A 16,863-nucleotide genomic window follows, 5' to 3' on the forward strand; every position below is an offset into this window, starting at 1 on the left:
TCAATGCACACAAGGAATACCATGGTGGGGATCAAGACACAGCTCATGCCTGTGGGGACCAATCAAGGGAGAAACCAGAGACCAGTAATGATAATCTGCACTAGCATTTCCTGAGTGCTCTTCTAAGCCTTCAACACATAAATTTATGAGGTAGCAATGATCACTCTCCCCATTTCACAGATGAGGAAACTAAGGCACAGAGAGGGTAAGTGATTTGTCCAAGGTCATACAATTTCTAAGTGGGATTTAGACTCAGGAAGTCTGCTTCCAGAGCCCAAGAGCTTTACATTTCAATACACTGCAGATGAACAACTATGATCCAGTGATAGGTGGAGTACAGGAGGAAGTAGGGGGGCACTTGACCCAGTCTGAGGGTAAATCAGCCACGCTAAGGCTGGAGGAAGAAAAGGAGGGAGTCAGATGAAGTTTGGGCTCCAGAAATGCTCAAGGCACCCTTGGTCAAGTGAAGGTGTGACTTCTGGGATGGAGAAGACTATCCATCTTCCCAGCCAGACTCCTGCAAATTCTCAGTAAGAGATATAAGGAATAATAAGGTCTAATTAATTGTTTACACCTTGGTGAGGATGAGAACCTGGGTGCCAGACCCAGCTCTCCAGCCAACGAGCCTGTGTAATCTTGGACAAGCCCCTTTCCCTCTCTGTGTACAGAACAGTAGACTCTGCCTGGACTAGTTAACAGAGCCTTGAGGAACTAGAAGATGGTTAGGAAGGTATATCCTAAACCGTAAATGCTACAAAATATAGCAGGGATAGAAACTATGCGCTCCTTTCCTGCAGGTAGGGTTGGGAAGGCGGAGAGAATAGAAGGCTTTGGGTAGATGAGGCCTCGAGAGGGGCTGAGACAAAGGAACAAATCATGAAGGACTGGAAAATTCTGGGCCAGAAGTCCTCTGTGCAAGTCATCTTTTGCAAGACACACGATCCCGAGTACCTAGCACAGGGCCTGGCCCAGGGGAGGCATCATAAAAATATTTCTCAAGTGAGATAATGAATGAATGGAGTCTCAAGAGACAACTCTAGGGCTGAGATTGGGTGAGATCTGTCCCCAGCCCTGGAAGGTCCTCTGAAGATTCACTAGGTCTTTCACCATCACTACTACCATTTCATGTGTTTATAAGTTCTGGCCATGGCAATAAGGCAAGAAAAACAAATAAGACTACTAAGATTTGAGGAAAAAGAGACAAAAATATGTCTTTTTTTGCAAGTAATATGAGTGCCTGTCTAGAAAACCCAGGAGAACTAACTGAAATACTGTTAGAACTAATAAAATAATTCAGTAAAGGGCATGGTTATAAAATAAACACAAAAGTCCAAATATACAAAGTCAATAGTTCTTTTCAATAGCTGACCGCCAGCTAGAAAATATAATGGGGGAAATATTCCATTCATAACAGCAACAAAAATATAAAATTTCTAAGAATAAACTTAGTAAGAAAGGTGCAGGGTTTATGCAATAAAAACTATAGAAGTTTATTATGAGATGTTTTAAAAACTCAGCCAAATGGGAAGATATGCCATGGTTTTAGATAGGAAAAGTTAATATTTTAAAGATGATAATTCTTCACAAATTAATAAACACATTTAATACAATTCCAAGAAAAACCCCAAGGGAGTTTTTTAAGGAAATTATTAAGATGGGCATAAAGTTTATCTGACAGATTTAATAGCCAGAACAATTTTTTTAAAGTGGAGGAGGGAGACACACAGCATAAAGCTAATAAATGTCATAAAATAGTATTTTACTAGCAATATACAAACACAGTAATGAAACATATTTGAATGGCCTGAAAGAGACCCTGGTCTATCATATAATAGTCAGTGCAGGAAAAGTTATTTAATAAATGAACTACTGGGGGAAAAATAAAGTTATACCTCATACCCACTCCCATGAAGATTAATTCCAGATGGTTTAAAATTTTAAGAGTACAAATGATATTATAAAATGACTAGGAATATAAGTGAATACCTCTCTGGTTTACTATGGGAAAGAAATGTCTAAGTATTAAAGTAAAGAACCATACATTCTACATATGGTAGAGCTCTCTCCATACTACCTGACATATTGTAAGTTCCTAATAAGTGTTAGTTATTATTGTTAGTCCAAAAAAAAAAAATAGGTAACACTCTCACTTGTGAAAATCATCATGAATAGTCTTAACAGGCAAACAATAAATTTGAAAATACTTGTAAGGTAGATGAAGGCTTAATAAGCCTTCATATATAAACACAAATAATTTTTACAAGTCAATAACAAAAGATAACATCCTGGGACTTCCTTGGTGGCGCAGTGGTTAAGAATCTGTCTGCCAATGCAGGGGACACGGGTTCGAGCCCTGGTCTGGGAAGATCCCACATGCCACGGAACAACTAAGCCCGTGAGCCACAACTACTGAGCCCGCATGCCACAACTACTGAAGCCCGCGTGCCTAGAGCCTGTGCTCCGCAACAAGAGAAACCACTGCAACGAGAAGCCCACGCACCGCAACAAAGAGTAGCCCCCACTTGCCGCAACTAGAGAAGGTCCCCGGGCAGCAACAAAGACCCAACACGGCCAAAAATAAATTTAATTAATTAATTAATTAAAAAAAAAAAGATAACATCCCAACCCCGAAAATAAACCTATTCTCCCCGGATGCCCAAGGGCCCCTAGTAATCCTGGGTAATTCACTGCAAACCAGAGCAGGCCAGAGGAGGGAAGAGGAGGCCGGCTGCCAGGGAGAGTGGGGCCAGGTGCCTCGTCGCCCAGCACAGGCACAGCTGGAGCGCTGCCCGCCTCTGGCCCAGAGCTTCTTACCCCACCTGGGCCCTGCATCCCATCTGACTTCCCCTGGTTCAGCATCAGCATCACCATCGGGGCAGCTCTAGGCCTCCCCATTGGTTACCCTTCAACTTGCTGGCCACCGACCAAGCTTCTCAAGCTGCCTGAGTGGCCTTCACAAACCCCATCTGATCGTGTCACGTCTGCTAAAAACCTCATGCCTTCCTGCTGCTCTTTGGATAAAGTGCAAAAGTCTTAGCACACCCACCAGGCCTGCTGCCCTCCCCAGCCTCCTCCCGCCCCTTGGCCTGGTCGCCTGCTGCCCTTCAGACCTTGGTTCAACTTTCCCACCCTCTGGGAAGGCAGGCTTCACCTCCCAGACCAGGTTAATCACCATTCTGTGGGGTCTCTGAGCATCCAGTGCCTCTCACGTGGAGCCCTTTTCATGGAGTGGTCAGCTTATTTCCACAATGGCAGCGACCGTCCCTGTCTGTGCCCCATTGTAGGCCGGGCACCTTGAACATGCTGACAGCTGACCACTTACCACAGGCCAGCACTGCTCTTAACTCAGTTACACCTCATGACAACCCAAGGGGGCAGCTACTCTTATTACCCCATTTTCCAGATAAGGAAACTGAGGCATGGGAAGTTCAAATAATTTGCTCACAGTCACACAACTAGAAGGTGACAGAGCTGGGACAGGAACTTCGACCATCTGGCTCCAGAGTCTGTGCTTAACCACTGTGCTTTCCTGCAGCAATAACTATGGGTCGGTTGGACACATGACTCAACCCTGGGCCTCCAAGGTCAGCTAATGCCATCCACCCAGGGTTCTGGCTTCTCTGCTTCATTCTCAAAGTCCTTGATCTTGACTCCCTGCAGGACCTGACAAACACTCTTCTTGATTGATTTGAACGTGGGGCATATGGGTATGTGGTACATGGGGAAAGCCTTGGGCTCTGGAGCAGGCAGGTGGGGTTGAAGCCTGGCTCTGGCCTGTACCAGCTGTGCAGCCCTGACAAGTGTCTTCCGACTGGCAAACCCAAGGATCCGAAATACAGCCCCGCCACTGCTGGTCACTGCAAGTGACCCCAGTAAGTCATTGGCCCTTTGGGTCTTTGCTCCTCTGTGACCTCAAGAGGGATGAAGTGCCTCACCTTTGCTCTGTCTCCCCTTTTTGATTCCTCAATCCACCAATCTCTCCCATCCTTAGTCTGGCAGGGGGATCTTTAACCCACAAGGCCATAAGCTCCCAAGGGCTCAATAAATACAGCACAGGAACGACCACACAGCGACCCAGCCAGACGAAGGGCAGGCTCCCTGCCACCACGCAGACCCTGCCTGTTTGGCTGATTTTTCCATCAAAAGCACATAGTAGGTGCTCGATAAATGTTTGTTGATTGAAGGAAGATGAACGGATGGGGGCCCCAGAGGCAGCTCTCGAAGCCAACACCGTGCGGAAAAGGAGGAGCCAGCACAGAGCCTGGAGGAGGCCAGCCCTACAATCCCACCAGGTCTCCTCCCAGACCCAGAAAGGATCTGGTAAACAGCGAGGACCCTCTCCCCAGAATCACATCTATTCCTGCAGATCCACGACATTCCCTTCCAATCTTGGATAAGTCAGGAATTCCATCCAGGAAGAGCCTCTCTTTAACCCTGTCCTGGCCAAGCCACAGATTGAGAGCTGCCCAGGGCCAAAGCCCAGCAGACTGGGCCTCCCATCCAACGGATCTGTCCTGGATCCACCTCTGCTCACTCCTTAGACTCACAACCAAGTGTCCAGGTAAAGGGCATGACTTTTCCCCTTGGCATGTTATGCAAGTTCTAATGGGAGAAGAAGACTCCCATTCCAGTGTATTTTCTGGAACCCTCACCCTTATTGGTTTACACAGAAGCAAGCTGGAAGCCTATCCGTGAAGCCCTGAGTCCACAGGTCCCAGCTCCATGTGGCAGCAGGAAGACTCACCTGCTAGGTCTGAGCCTCACTCACCATACCCAGAGCTGCTCCTCAAAATGGCGAGGACAGCAGCTGGTGGGTCCTCCTCCTGCCTCTGCACATCTGCTGGCAGGATGGGGGTGGGCTGCAGGCCAGACTGGAGCTGAGGCGCTGCAGTGTGGGGCAGCCTGGACTGGGGAGAAGCTGATGGAGCGTCTGCTGCCACAGAAGCAGGGGGTCACGTTTGGGAGCGGGAGAGAGGGAGGACCAGACAGTCCCAGAGCAGGCCAAGAAAGGCGTGTTCCTGAGCAAACCTGGCAATCAAAACAGCTGCCAATCCTCTGCATCTCGATGTACGCCATGACCTAGGAGACCGGAGACCTCTGCAAAGCAGAAGTCTTCCAAGGAGCTCCCCTCTCTCTGCCTGACCCATGGGGGCAGGTGCCACTGCCATTTCTTAGACAGTGTCTTAATCCACCTGAGCCTCAGTTTCCCCATCTGTAAATGGGTGCAATATCTCCACCTATCACCTAATGATAATGAGATCATTAGGTCTTTGTGGGGATCAAATGAGACAGGCTACATGAAGTGCATGCAGAGTGCCTAGCACACAGTAAGGGTCCAATATACGGTGCTTATTATCATCAGTGTTTGCCTTGTTAAAAGCCAGAGCACCTCCAGGCAGCTACTGGTCCCTAAGCACCTGAGGCCTCTGTGCTCGCCTTCCAAGGAAGGACCCCAGTCCAGCCCTGGCCGAAGTCACACACCTACAGGGGCGGAGGCAGGGGCTCCCGCAGCTGTGTGCAAGGGCTCTGCGCTGGCACTCTGGTGCCATATCGTCATACATCCAGGGCTACTCGTGTACATTTGTCCCAAACTTCCGGACAAGGCGGGCAGAGGAACTCTTCCCTAGGAGTCAAGCCTGGCCTTTGGAGGATGTTCAACCGTCAATCGCTGCATGAGCTGGGGCCAGTCAGTTAGTGGTCTTCCTCAAGCCACTAGCCCTTTGTAATGCGTTAGCAAAGAAGGACCCTGAGCCCAGGCCAACCAAGGCCCAGGGGTGCTCTTCACGTGGCCACTCCACAGCTGACAGCTGGGCAGACCCTCTGCCTGTCCTGGCCTGCCCCACACTCTTTCGGCATGGATGCTGTGCTCTTGGCTTCCCCGAGCCTGTGTCTTCCGTCCCCTCCTCCTATTTCTCCAGCCATCACTCGAGGCTTCTCCCTGTAACCTAAATAATGCTGGCCCCGTACTTTTCCTGATGCTTCTCACTCCATACCCCGCCCTGGACAGCTCTGTTCTCTGCCGGTGCTCCAGGAATGCACCAAGGCGCCCCGGGGCTGGAGCCCCCCACACTCATCAGAGCGCCAGTCACGTGGGTTTCTGGTCCCATCTAAAGTCCAGAGGTGGCATCTCTGCGCTGGCCACCCCCCAGGGCTCTATCTCCAGCTCAGAGTTCTCCTGAGTTTCAGAATGTCCGCGAATCGTCTCCACCGGGCCGGTCTACAGATTCCCAAATGCAACATTCCTTCTTCCGGTTCCTCGATTTGGTCACCTAGGCTAACACCAGGGAGTCACCATCTCTCTCCTCTCGTCCATCACCGAGTCCTCCCTACCTCACCTCCACATTGTCAAGGTGCCCACTCCCCTCCTCCCACACCCCTACACTGGCCTGTATCACCCCAGGTCTCCCTGCCTCTGCTCTTGTCCCCCCCACCCCAGTCCATCTTCCACACGGCATCCGGGGTCTTTCTCAAACATGATCTTTCCACGTCCCTCCCGAGCTCAAAACTTGACATGCCTCCCCAGGGTGTGTCTTATGACCCAGTAACACGTACATTCGAGCTGGACCTTCACAGCCCTCCCTATTTAGCAGCAAATGACCTTTCTTCCCACTCCCTTTGAGGGCCTTAGGTTCCAGCTGCCCTTCTCCCCCTCAACCCCTCCCCACCAAAAGCTAAACTCTTAACTCCTCACTGTGTCTCCAGCCCGGTACAGGGCCTGGCACCTGGGAGGCACCAGGGAGTGCTTGTGGCCTGGATATGGATCCTCCACAGTGACCCTGAGGCCCGACCACCAGGAGCCTCTAAGAAAAGAAGCTCCCCCAGTGCAGCCCTAACCCCAGCATCCATACCACGGCTCTCCCTCCAGACCCCACAGCAAACACTCACTTTGGCTCCAGGAGGGCCGGGGAGGCCTGGATTTCCATAAGGCCCAGGAGGACCCTGAAAGGGAAAAGAAAAAAGAGATGAGGGGAAAATAGGGGTCATCCCACTTCCTAGAGCAGGGCCTGGCACTTCCGCCCACCCATCCACTGGGTCTTCCCTAGCCAAGTCTCAGCAGTCTGGCCATGGCAACTGCTTGCAGACAGGCTCCCCTGATGCCTGGCCCCGTGTTAAGCACTTTCCATGCATTATCTCACTTTATCCTGTTAACCCACAAGGTAGGTGCTACCACGATTCCTATTTTCAAGATGAGGAAGCTGTTGCTCAGAGAGGTTTATAACTTTCTCAGGTCACCCAGCTGCTAAGGGGCAAAGCTAGATCTCAACCTCAGATGTGTGGCTTCAGAGCACAAGCCCTTAACCCCTGAATGTGACCACCTTTCCGTATGCTCTCCACCTGGCCCCATTAGCCCCTCCCACACTTGCTTCCTCGGGCTCAGAGCACACTTAGCTATTTGCTGCCCTGACCATGCCTGGTATGGATACTTCCTCGCTGTATCACTTTTGTCATGCTGTTCCATCATCTGGCATGCCTTTCCCACCCATCCCCTCCAGCTGAAACCCAACCCATTCTTCAAGGCCTGGCTTTAATGCCACCTCCTCCAAGGAACCTTCTGGGACTCTTCCTGCTAAAGGGAACCTCTCCAGACTTCAGACTCCAACTGGACTTGGTATGAGCCTCTGGAGTTGCGAGCCTAGTCAAGGGAGCACTTGGCCGCTCTGAACGAAGGGGCATCCCTCCTGTGGCCACAACACATAGTCAGAGCTCTCCCTTAGGTTCCTACATGCTCTGAGCTTACAGGGTCCCCCAGGGACCACGAAGCAGCTGGGAAGACTGAACTCAGAGAGTCAAAGAGTCTTGGCCAAGGTCACACAGCAGAGTAGCGGCCAAGAGAGGGCCGGGACCCAGTTTTTTGGCTTCAAGTCCAAGGCTTATTCGTGGCACTGGATTTTCCCAGGCCATATTTGAATCTCCCTTACAACAGCTGGGGCCTTATGTCCACTTTCTCTGCAAAGGCCCTGGGCTAGCGTCCTGCAGCCCAGTAATATAAACAGAGTCCTAAGAGTTGAGTACTTTCTGGGGGTCTTTTGTCCAACAGGAATAATCTGAGCCATTGGGGATGGAGACAGGCACCTCAAGGGGTGCCCCCTACTAGACACACTGCCCTTGTCCCTGGCCCCTCTTGACTCATCTGGCTGTGTATGAATTTGCTTCCTTCCTCTCTTTTCAAGGCCAACTTCCCAGCTGCAGCCTGTCACATTCCACCCAAGGCACCTCCCTCTTCCTCCACGCCTGAGCTGGGACCCTCCCCTTCTCCATCCATGTGGAGGAGGAACAGAGTTGAGAAGCTCACTCAGTCTGGGGAATTTATAACGGTGTCATGGGTGACCTCCAAAATAATCATCCCTCCAGCCCCTTCCCAATATTTCACCAAACGCTGTCTCCTGGCACCTAGATGCAATATGGTCCCAGTTCTGAGCCTTCCCTCTCTCCAGCCTCAGTCTCCCCATCAGTTCCATGAACAACAGGGACTCGTGGTGTCTAAGGAATCTGGAAGACCTCAGAGCTTCACCCCAGCCTGGGCTCCTGGGATCTAACTTTAGAGCTCAGCCTGAATTGGGAAAAGGTTGGACGGGGGTGTTTGAGGAGGAGACCCTCACATCTAGCATCCCAGAACCAGGCATGGGCTGTGCCGGGCAATGTCAAGATTGATTACCTCTCCCCAGTTGTGCCCCCAGCTGCCCTAAAGATGGAGGGCTAGAGCGCTCGGCTACCCCATCTGCAGCTTGTGAAGGTGAGGGCTTCCTGCTTTCCCGGCCCCACTCCTCCACCCCTCTCCAGCCACTGCCTTGCAGAGAAATGAATCACATAGTTGACTGGGAGCCAAGCAGACCGACTCTACAAATGCTGCAGCCCAGAAAGCCGAGTGGAGGGAGGGCCTAGGGATTCCCCAGCATCCCTTGATGGGTCGGGGGAGTATGCAGAGGTGGAAAGGGGCCAGTCACAGAGCTTTGGATGACCTCAGATAAAGCCCTGACCCTCCCTGAGCCCCAGAACCACCATCTGTACAGAGGAACTGGGATTGTTTAATCCCAGCATTCTATTATCTTTGGAATTTTATGATCTATGGAATTTCCAGTCTAGAAACAGGGTGATGGGCAGCAGGGAGTGGGGAGTACTCCGAAAGCCTGAGAGGGATGTCAGGAGAGTCATTCCCTCACTTGTGGAATTTCAGAGCTGGAAGGAACTTTGGATGGAAATGCTTTACCATGATCCAGTGTTTTATAGATGTGGAAACTGAGGCCCAGAATAGGGAAGGGACTTGCCTAAGGCCACACAGCTTCTTGGGGGAAATGCTCTTGACTCCCAGACTAGAACCCATCAGCAACCATTTGCCCAGCACCTTCTGCACGCAGGGTACTCTGCTAGGCATTGGGTGAAAAAGAAAAGTCAACAGGGCCTGTCTCTGGCCCAGAGAGGCTCAGTTGAGTTGATGGAAAAATTAGCGCAACAGGTAGTTTAAGAGTCAGACTGTCTGCTGCTCTGGAGTCAGACTGTCCGGGTTCAATCCTGGCTCCGGCATTTACTCTATGTTTGAACTTATCCAAAGCAAGTGAACCTTTCTGAGCCTCAGTTTCCTCACTTATAAAATGGGGATAGTATTGGAACTTACTTATCGGGAAGGCTGGGAAGATGGGATGAGATCCTGCATACGCCACTCAGGTGACAGAGTTCAGTGGTCAATGTGAGCTTTTACAAAGGGATCCATGCCATCCAGAGGGGCAGTTAACTGCCGCAGGAGCTCCAAGAAGGAGGTGATCATCAGAAAAGGAGGTGGCATTTGATCTGAGCCATGGATGGAGGAGGAATTTGCAAAGGAGGACATGCCGGGTCAAGAGGACAGTCCAAGCAAAGGCACAGAGGCTGGGGGCTCAGGAGGAGTTTGGAGGCCCAGGCAGACTGCTACGTCCAGGGGCCTCATCCTGGTCCCAGGCTACAAGGTCCCTTGGCCAGCAGTGTCCATGATACCTCTGTGGTCCCCAGCTCTGGGCAAGTGCTCCATGGAGACTCCAAAGCCAGGAGGAAATGCCACTTCAGACAGCAGATTCCAGAGTCCTGGGCCCAGGGAGCACAGGGCCAGGTCTGGAGGGAACTAGGGCTCGAGTAATTGCATAACCAGAACCATCCGCTGGGCTCAGAGCTAAAAATATGCCCCAGGCAGCTATCTCTGCCAGGGCCTCACCAGGCACCCAGCGTGGGAAAGGCTGATTCAGCCTGGGCACAGATGCCAGGCGCCATGGGTCTGAGCCCTCTTGGGAAAAGGACAGATTTCTCTCCAAGAGGACCCCTAAGAGTCCCAGTATTATATGGTTAAGAGCCTGGGTTCCAGTCCTAGCTCTTCCATTTCCTAGTAATTCGGTTTTCTCATCCCTAAAATGAGAGTGGTCATACTGGTCCATGGGGGTCCTGGAAGGAGAGGGGATCAAATAAGACAACATTAAGTGACATGCCAGGCATAACAGACCAGAGCTGTTTTTCACTCCAAGGTTCGGGCTAGCTCCTATCAGCCACCAAAGTCCTGCTAAGCCATCCTCCAGACTGGTTGAGCCTCTCAGCGTGGGAAGCTCACCCCGTCCCTGGCATGGTCCATCTGGTTGCCTATGTCAGCATCGCTACCCCAGGTTGGCCCAGCAGAGATGGGAAGATGGATGCAAGTGTCATGCTCTCCCAAGTCAGCTTTTTTCCTGGACAAACACCAAAGCCCATCAGCTGAGGGGATGGGCAGAAACCCCTTCTCCACTCCAGGCTGCCAAGGGTGATACCCACAATAGACAGCATAGACTTTTCAAGAGGTTCTCACTGTCCCATGCCACGTCTTGCCACACAGTGCCCCCTAATAGCCCTACGTCCACTCCAGTGGACAAAGTGGAAAATGGGTGCCAGGCAGCATGAGGACACACAGCAAAGCTGAGACTTCAGGGGCAATGGGGTACAGGACACAGAGCCTACCAGAACTCAAAAGGACAGTGCGTGATCACTTACCCGAGGACCCCGTGTACCAGGAGGTCCAGGGAGCCCAGGCAGCCCAGGGGGACCCTGAATAAAAAGCAAGAAGACAGCATCAGTGCCCAGTGGCAGAAGAGAATGGAATCATGTAGTCATTCAACAAACCTATCCAGAGCTCTGGGCATGGAAACCCTATGGTTGAGAAGAGGGATCCCTTGAGGTACCTACCTGAGGAATGCATGCTCTTTGGGGCTTTCAGGCCATTGCAGCTGCTGTTTCTTGGTCTTTGAAGCACTCATCTTTTATTACTCAACTAACTGAGGGTGTCGCCTCCTCCAGGAAGCCTTCCCTGATCCCTCCCCTAAGTTGGGCCAAGTCCTCTCTTTCCTTCTGCTTTAAAGGCCACTGTATTATATTTGGGGAATTATCTGCTTAGAAGCCTGTCGCTCCCACTAGACCATGGTCTCCTCAAAGGAACTAGTGGGATATGAGTCATCTCTCTCTTCCCAAGGCTCAGCCAAATGTTTGATCAAATAAAACAGCAAGAGACCTCAGAGTTCAGCCAAGTTATCTGCAGAGGCTCAGGAGAGAAGGGACTTGTCCAAGGTCACAGCAGCATCTCTGCACCACGGAGAGGCAGTGTAGCATAAAGGGTGTAAGCAAAGACTGTTGCATCAGACAGGCCTGGGTTCAAATCCCAGTGCTGCCACCTACCAGCTGGGTTTGGGCAAGTTCCTTAACCAGCCGGTGCCTATAAAATGGGGTAATAATGCCCTCCTCATAGGATTATCGCGAGGATGAAATGAGATGGTAAACATATAACACAATGCCTAGTATGCAATCGTCACTCAAATGTTCCATCTATTCCAGTGGTCACAGCCGGGTCCAACCTTCATCACCACGCCCTGAGAACCTGCAACAGCCCGCTCACTTGCCTCCCTGCCTCCACCCTCTACCCCCTCCAGTCTTCCTCCACACAGCCTGGTTCACCTTCCCAAGGCATTCCCCCTGCTCAACAACATTCAGTGGCTCCCCATTCCCCACATAAGACGGGCCTAACCCCGCAGCATGGCATTCAGGGAGCACCTGTCTGGCCTCATCTCTCTTCCCTTCCCATAGGAAGCAAGTCAGCCCAGCAGACTTACTAAACTGCAGTCTGACCTTTGTTCAAATCCTGGTCTTGCCACTTAACAGCTGGAGACTTGGTGCAAGGCCTTCAGCCTGAGTCTCCACGGTTCTCCTTTACCACAGCTACTGCCCTGTCTACCCCAAAGGAGTGAATGAGGATTAACTAAGTGCCTGATGTAAAGAACTGAACACAGAGCCTTCAAAGGAAGCCAGGCTTTCAAGGATGTGTGAGGCCTGGGGAATTCATTTGTTTCAAATAACCATCAACGAGGTTCCAGGTTTCCTGCCCAGAGTTAAAATCGGTGTTGAAAACCCAGTACGATTTGGCTGGTAATTAATCCAGATCTCACGCTGGGCAGCCTTGATTCACAGTTCTGGTCTGTGAACACCACGTGCTTGCTCGTCCATAAATAAAAATCAGAAGAGAGATCCAGACAGGCAGATATGGGTACCAAGGCCCCAGGGTCACTGGCAAGAGCCCCGGCTGGAGGGAGGGAGGCTGCTGCGTGACCTAGTGCAAGTCCTGGCCATCTGAGCCTCCAGGTACCTCTGGCCAAACTGGCAGCAGGCAGCATTCCTTCCATCCAGAACCCAGGGGCTGGGTGGACAGTTTCTAGTCTTATATCTACCTCTGGGGGTTTGAGATTCAGGGCCAGCCTACTCTCTGCTCCTCCCTGGGAAGCAGTAGAATACAGTATAAGACAGGGGCCTGGGTCCACACTGGGCACCCTTACTTACTAGCTGTGTGGCTTTGGGCCAGCTCCCTCCGGTCTCCAAGGCTTCATTCCTTAACTGTAAAATGAGGCTGTACCAGCACCTAGCTGACAGATAATCTATAAAAAGTGCAAATCCTAGTGCCTGGTACACAGTTAACGCCCAGAAAGTTAGTGCTGTTAAGCAAGCTGCTGGAACCTCCCCAACTCAAAAATTTTAAGCCACCTTCCTCAGCATCTGTTTGGGGGGAAAGCAAAAGATTTCCCTTCCTAGAAGGTCCTCCTCGGCCCTATTCTTCCAGGTGACCCAGAATCAAAGGGAAATGCAGGGGGCTGAGGCCAAGCATTACTGCAGGTATCTTTATCATGACCGAATGAGAAACCACAGAGAGGCTCGGAGAGGCAAAGTGATTTGCTCAAGGCCACACAGCTAATAGGTAGAGCCTGGATTCAACCAAGGATCATTTGACTTGTTCTCTTATCCTGGGCAGCTTCCACACAGACAATCTTGGCCAGGTGCGTTGTGACTAGGTGTGCAACCTTGGGTAAGTCCCTTCCCCTCTGTGGGCATCTGTGAAATGACTATCCCAGAACCTTCCCAACACTGGCGTTCCCTGAATTTCTGTGGTGATTTCCTCCTCTAGGTTTTCCAGTGGGAGAGAAAAGGTGAGATCACGTCCATCTCCCAGAGAAGGTGGCCAAGGCCCAGAGGGGTGAAGGCTGGTGCGGGGCTCCAGGGAGGGACAGTCTCCGTGGGGTGTAGCTCCCTGGTGGACCCTGGAAGGGCCACCACTGCAGTGGTCTGGACACACCCTCTTGGCACTTCTCCTGCCCCAGAAATGGGGGCATCCAGCCTGGAGTCTGACCTCATCCTTGACATCTGCAAAACAGACTCTAAGTGCCAGGCAGGACCCACGGCCCCGCCTGGTGATGTCAGTTCACAGCCGGACTCCTTGACACGGCAGCCCAGCCGCCCAGCTGCGGCCCCAGGCAGGCCTGACCCTCCCACACTCAGTGAGGCTGGGTGCCCCCTGCCCTTCTCGCTTGATCCGAGACCCTGCCTGCTCACCGTGCAGTGGAAAAACGCTGCCATTTCTTTCCAGGGCCTGAAGCCTGAGCGGGTGACTCCGGGATGATTCACAAGGCCGGGGTGGGATTTTTCCACTCCACGCTGCAAACAACGGGGCCTCTGAGAGGGCCTGGAGCTGAGGGGGAGGGGAGCGGGGGCTGCAGGCCTGTCTGGGGGAGGTGGACGAGGCCTGGGCTCGGGGCTCACGCAAACAGAGCCATGGAAACAACCAAGCAGCCGCTCTGGGCTTCCCCCAAGGGTCCTGGCCTCCAACAGCCAGGCCTAGGGGAACCCCATCCCCCGGAACAAGTCCACCCTTGTGTCCAGCTGCAATAGCCCGCCTGCCAAGCCTTGCAGAAGGAAGTAAGTCCTGGCTGGCATGGCCCCTGGCAGCAGGCAAGGAGAGGTTTCGCAGGCCTGGGATCTGGGAGACCTGAGTCCAGTCCTGAGTGCGCTGCTAACAGCCAGGTGACCCTGCGCAATGACCTTTCGTTCTCTGGGCCTCTGCTCAGTGCCTGCCGCCTGGTGGGGGAGGCAAGAGATCTCAAAAGGCCCTCACATCTCTAACCATCTGAGCTCACGATTATTCCCAAGGTTAGCCCAAAGGGCACTGAGCTTTCCCCAGTCTCTGTCCTAGGGAAGGGCCTACTGGGACAGGCCTTGAGCAGATTACTTCATCTCCCTATGCCTCTGGGTCTCAGTTTTCCCAGCTGTAAAATAGGAATACAATGCTCATTTTTTTCCCCCAAGATAACGTATACGCGTGCTGGTTATTCTCCATGTGCTCCGCAGATCCATTCTGTGCCCTGAGAAGCTGACCTCTACAGGCTGCACTGCCAGGCTTCCCTGCTCTCTGCTTCTGGCTGAGTTTGGTCAATGGGAGGGCCCAGCAAGAAACTTCTTCTTCCAGTAGAAGGAGAGGGTGGGTGGGGTATTTCTCTCCCTGCTCCCTCCTTGCTGGGCTATAGTTTGGTCCCAGCTCCTGTCCGAGACCCCTGTTCATGTTTTAACTCTCACTGGCTTCTAGCAACACCTTCCCCTCCCCTTGTAATTCACGTTGGACCCCATGTGCTTCTCCAGCCCCTGTCGATTCCTTTGATGATGCCAACACCTCTGTAAATAATCCCTTCCTTAAACTCTCCTCGATTACCCCGTTCTCTGCCTGGGGTCACAGGATACAGCACGCAAACTGCTTAGCACAGAGCCTGGCACGCAGCAGGAGCTCAAAAATCATATGCAAAGACAAAGCAAAATGCCCCTCCATTCTCCTGGATTCTAGATGATACCAGTGTAAGGGGTGAATTGCTCAAGATCTAGCCCTGATTCCTAACTGCCAACGGCATGAAGGCCCTCCTGTGCCAGAACCTCTTGGTTCTCTTAGGGCAACAATGCCCCTACCTCAACCATTTGCACATCAACAATCAGCCACAAACATCCACTGGGACCCATATTCTAAAGCTGGGTGCTTTATGCCTCTCATCTCAGACAACCCACACAACTTTGGAAAGGTAGGTGGTACCATACCCTTGTTTTACAGAGGCCAAAAACTGAGGTTCAGAGAGGTTAAGTGACTTGCCAAAGGTCACACAGCACCTAGCACCTAGAAGGCACTCATTCAACATTTGTTGAAAGAATGAAAAGATGGCTGGATAAGGGAATGGTTCAAACCCAGGTCATTCCAAATCCAAAGTCTGTGTGCTCTTGCACTACAAGCGCCTCCTTACCCCACCGGCAGCAAAGATCTGTGTAACCTCAAAGAGCCTGGCCTGCGTGTCAGGACAACCTGTTTTTCGTAAGGATCAAATTCCTTCATTCATCTCCCAGATAGTCATGGAGCATCTGCTGTGGGCCAGGCACTCGGCCGGGTCTCCCCGAGGTGACGCTTGGAAAAAGTGCAAGGGCGTGCAAATGCCAGCAGCCTGATCGTGAATAAATAAGGCCTTGACTCGCCTCCTCCTGGGCGTGGGGCTTCTGTGCAGCTTCTGTGCAGCCTCTGTGAACCACAGCTTCCCCGCCCCTAGTCACCCGGGGCCAAGCTCAGCTTTTCCATGCTCCCCCCGCTCCTGGGGCTCCCACAGAGCTCCCTCCCTCAGTGCTACAACTCCTGGCAGGCCTGGGCCCAGAGCCCTGTGTCAGCCTCTGCCAGTCTGTCCCGTGCCCCTCGAGAACCGTGCAGAACTGGCCAGACACAGCCTTGAACACCCTCTCAGGCTCTGAAAGGTCCTGCAGTCATTTCTAAGAAGGGAGCTCTCCCAACACTGGGTCATAGAGGGGAGACAGCCCCAGTGAGAGGAAAGAAGTTCCCCAAATCACCCAGCAAATCGAAAACTCCAAGGCAGCCCTGGAGATTCCTCAACTGGCTTCCTCACAGGAGGTGGGAGCTATTACCTTCTGCAGAAACCAAAGCTTAGAGTGGGTCGGGGCCGCAGAGCTAGTAAGGAGTGGAGCCAGGATTTAAACCCAGGTCTGCGTGTGCCCATGTCCCGGGCAGCACAGCTTCTGCTCTGCTGGGGTTAGATCCTGAATGTATCTGAGGGTTTGGGGCGGGGATAAGAGAAAACAGAAGGAACACGAGTTCTTGTCACTGCTGTTCAAAGATGCCACCTCAATGAATAATTTCTGATATCTGGTGAAATATAAATGACCAGTTCGCCACCAGTTTGCCACAGCGGACTGGACAAAGCTTCTAGAAGCTTCTTGGTTCCTACTGGAGTGAGACTAGGTTCTGAGCTGGGGGGAGGGTGGGATTAGGGGATAGCACGGGACATGAGGCAGGATGGCACCCGGGCACACTGATGTCTTCCCTCTTGCCCTCATCTGTTGTGGGCTGGAGGAGAAGGAAGAGCCATGGTCCTTGCTGAAGCTGCATCGCAGCTCCTCCTGCAAGAACATGCTGCGTGCCCTTGGCCAAGTCTTTTGTCTCCCCAACCCTGGTCCTCTCATCTGTAGAGGAGGGGTTAGTGCACACATCCTACCCTCCTGGATCTGTTTCTACAAGGTCCTAAA

General features: G+C 52.1%; 1 protein-coding gene across 1 annotated transcript in view; it reads right to left on the minus strand.

Moving 5' to 3' along the window:
- COL27A1 (collagen type XXVII alpha 1 chain) overlaps positions 1–16,863 on the minus strand; it is a 141,832-nt gene that overhangs the window by 110,312 nt on the left and 14,657 nt on the right. Inside the window, exons 4-5 of the mRNA XM_061200047.1 lie at positions 10,984–11,037; positions 6,886–6,939 (exon numbers count right to left, since the gene is read on the minus strand). Coding sequence (XP_061056030.1) covers positions 6,886–6,939; positions 10,984–11,037 — 108 coding nt within the window. The remainder of the gene's footprint in view (positions 1–6,885; positions 6,940–10,983; positions 11,038–16,863) is intronic.

This window comes from Eubalaena glacialis, chromosome 9 (genome assembly GCF_028564815.1).
Source record: "Eubalaena glacialis isolate mEubGla1 chromosome 9, mEubGla1.1.hap2.+ XY, whole genome shotgun sequence".
Lineage (NCBI taxonomy): Eukaryota > Metazoa > Chordata > Mammalia > Artiodactyla > Balaenidae > Eubalaena > Eubalaena glacialis.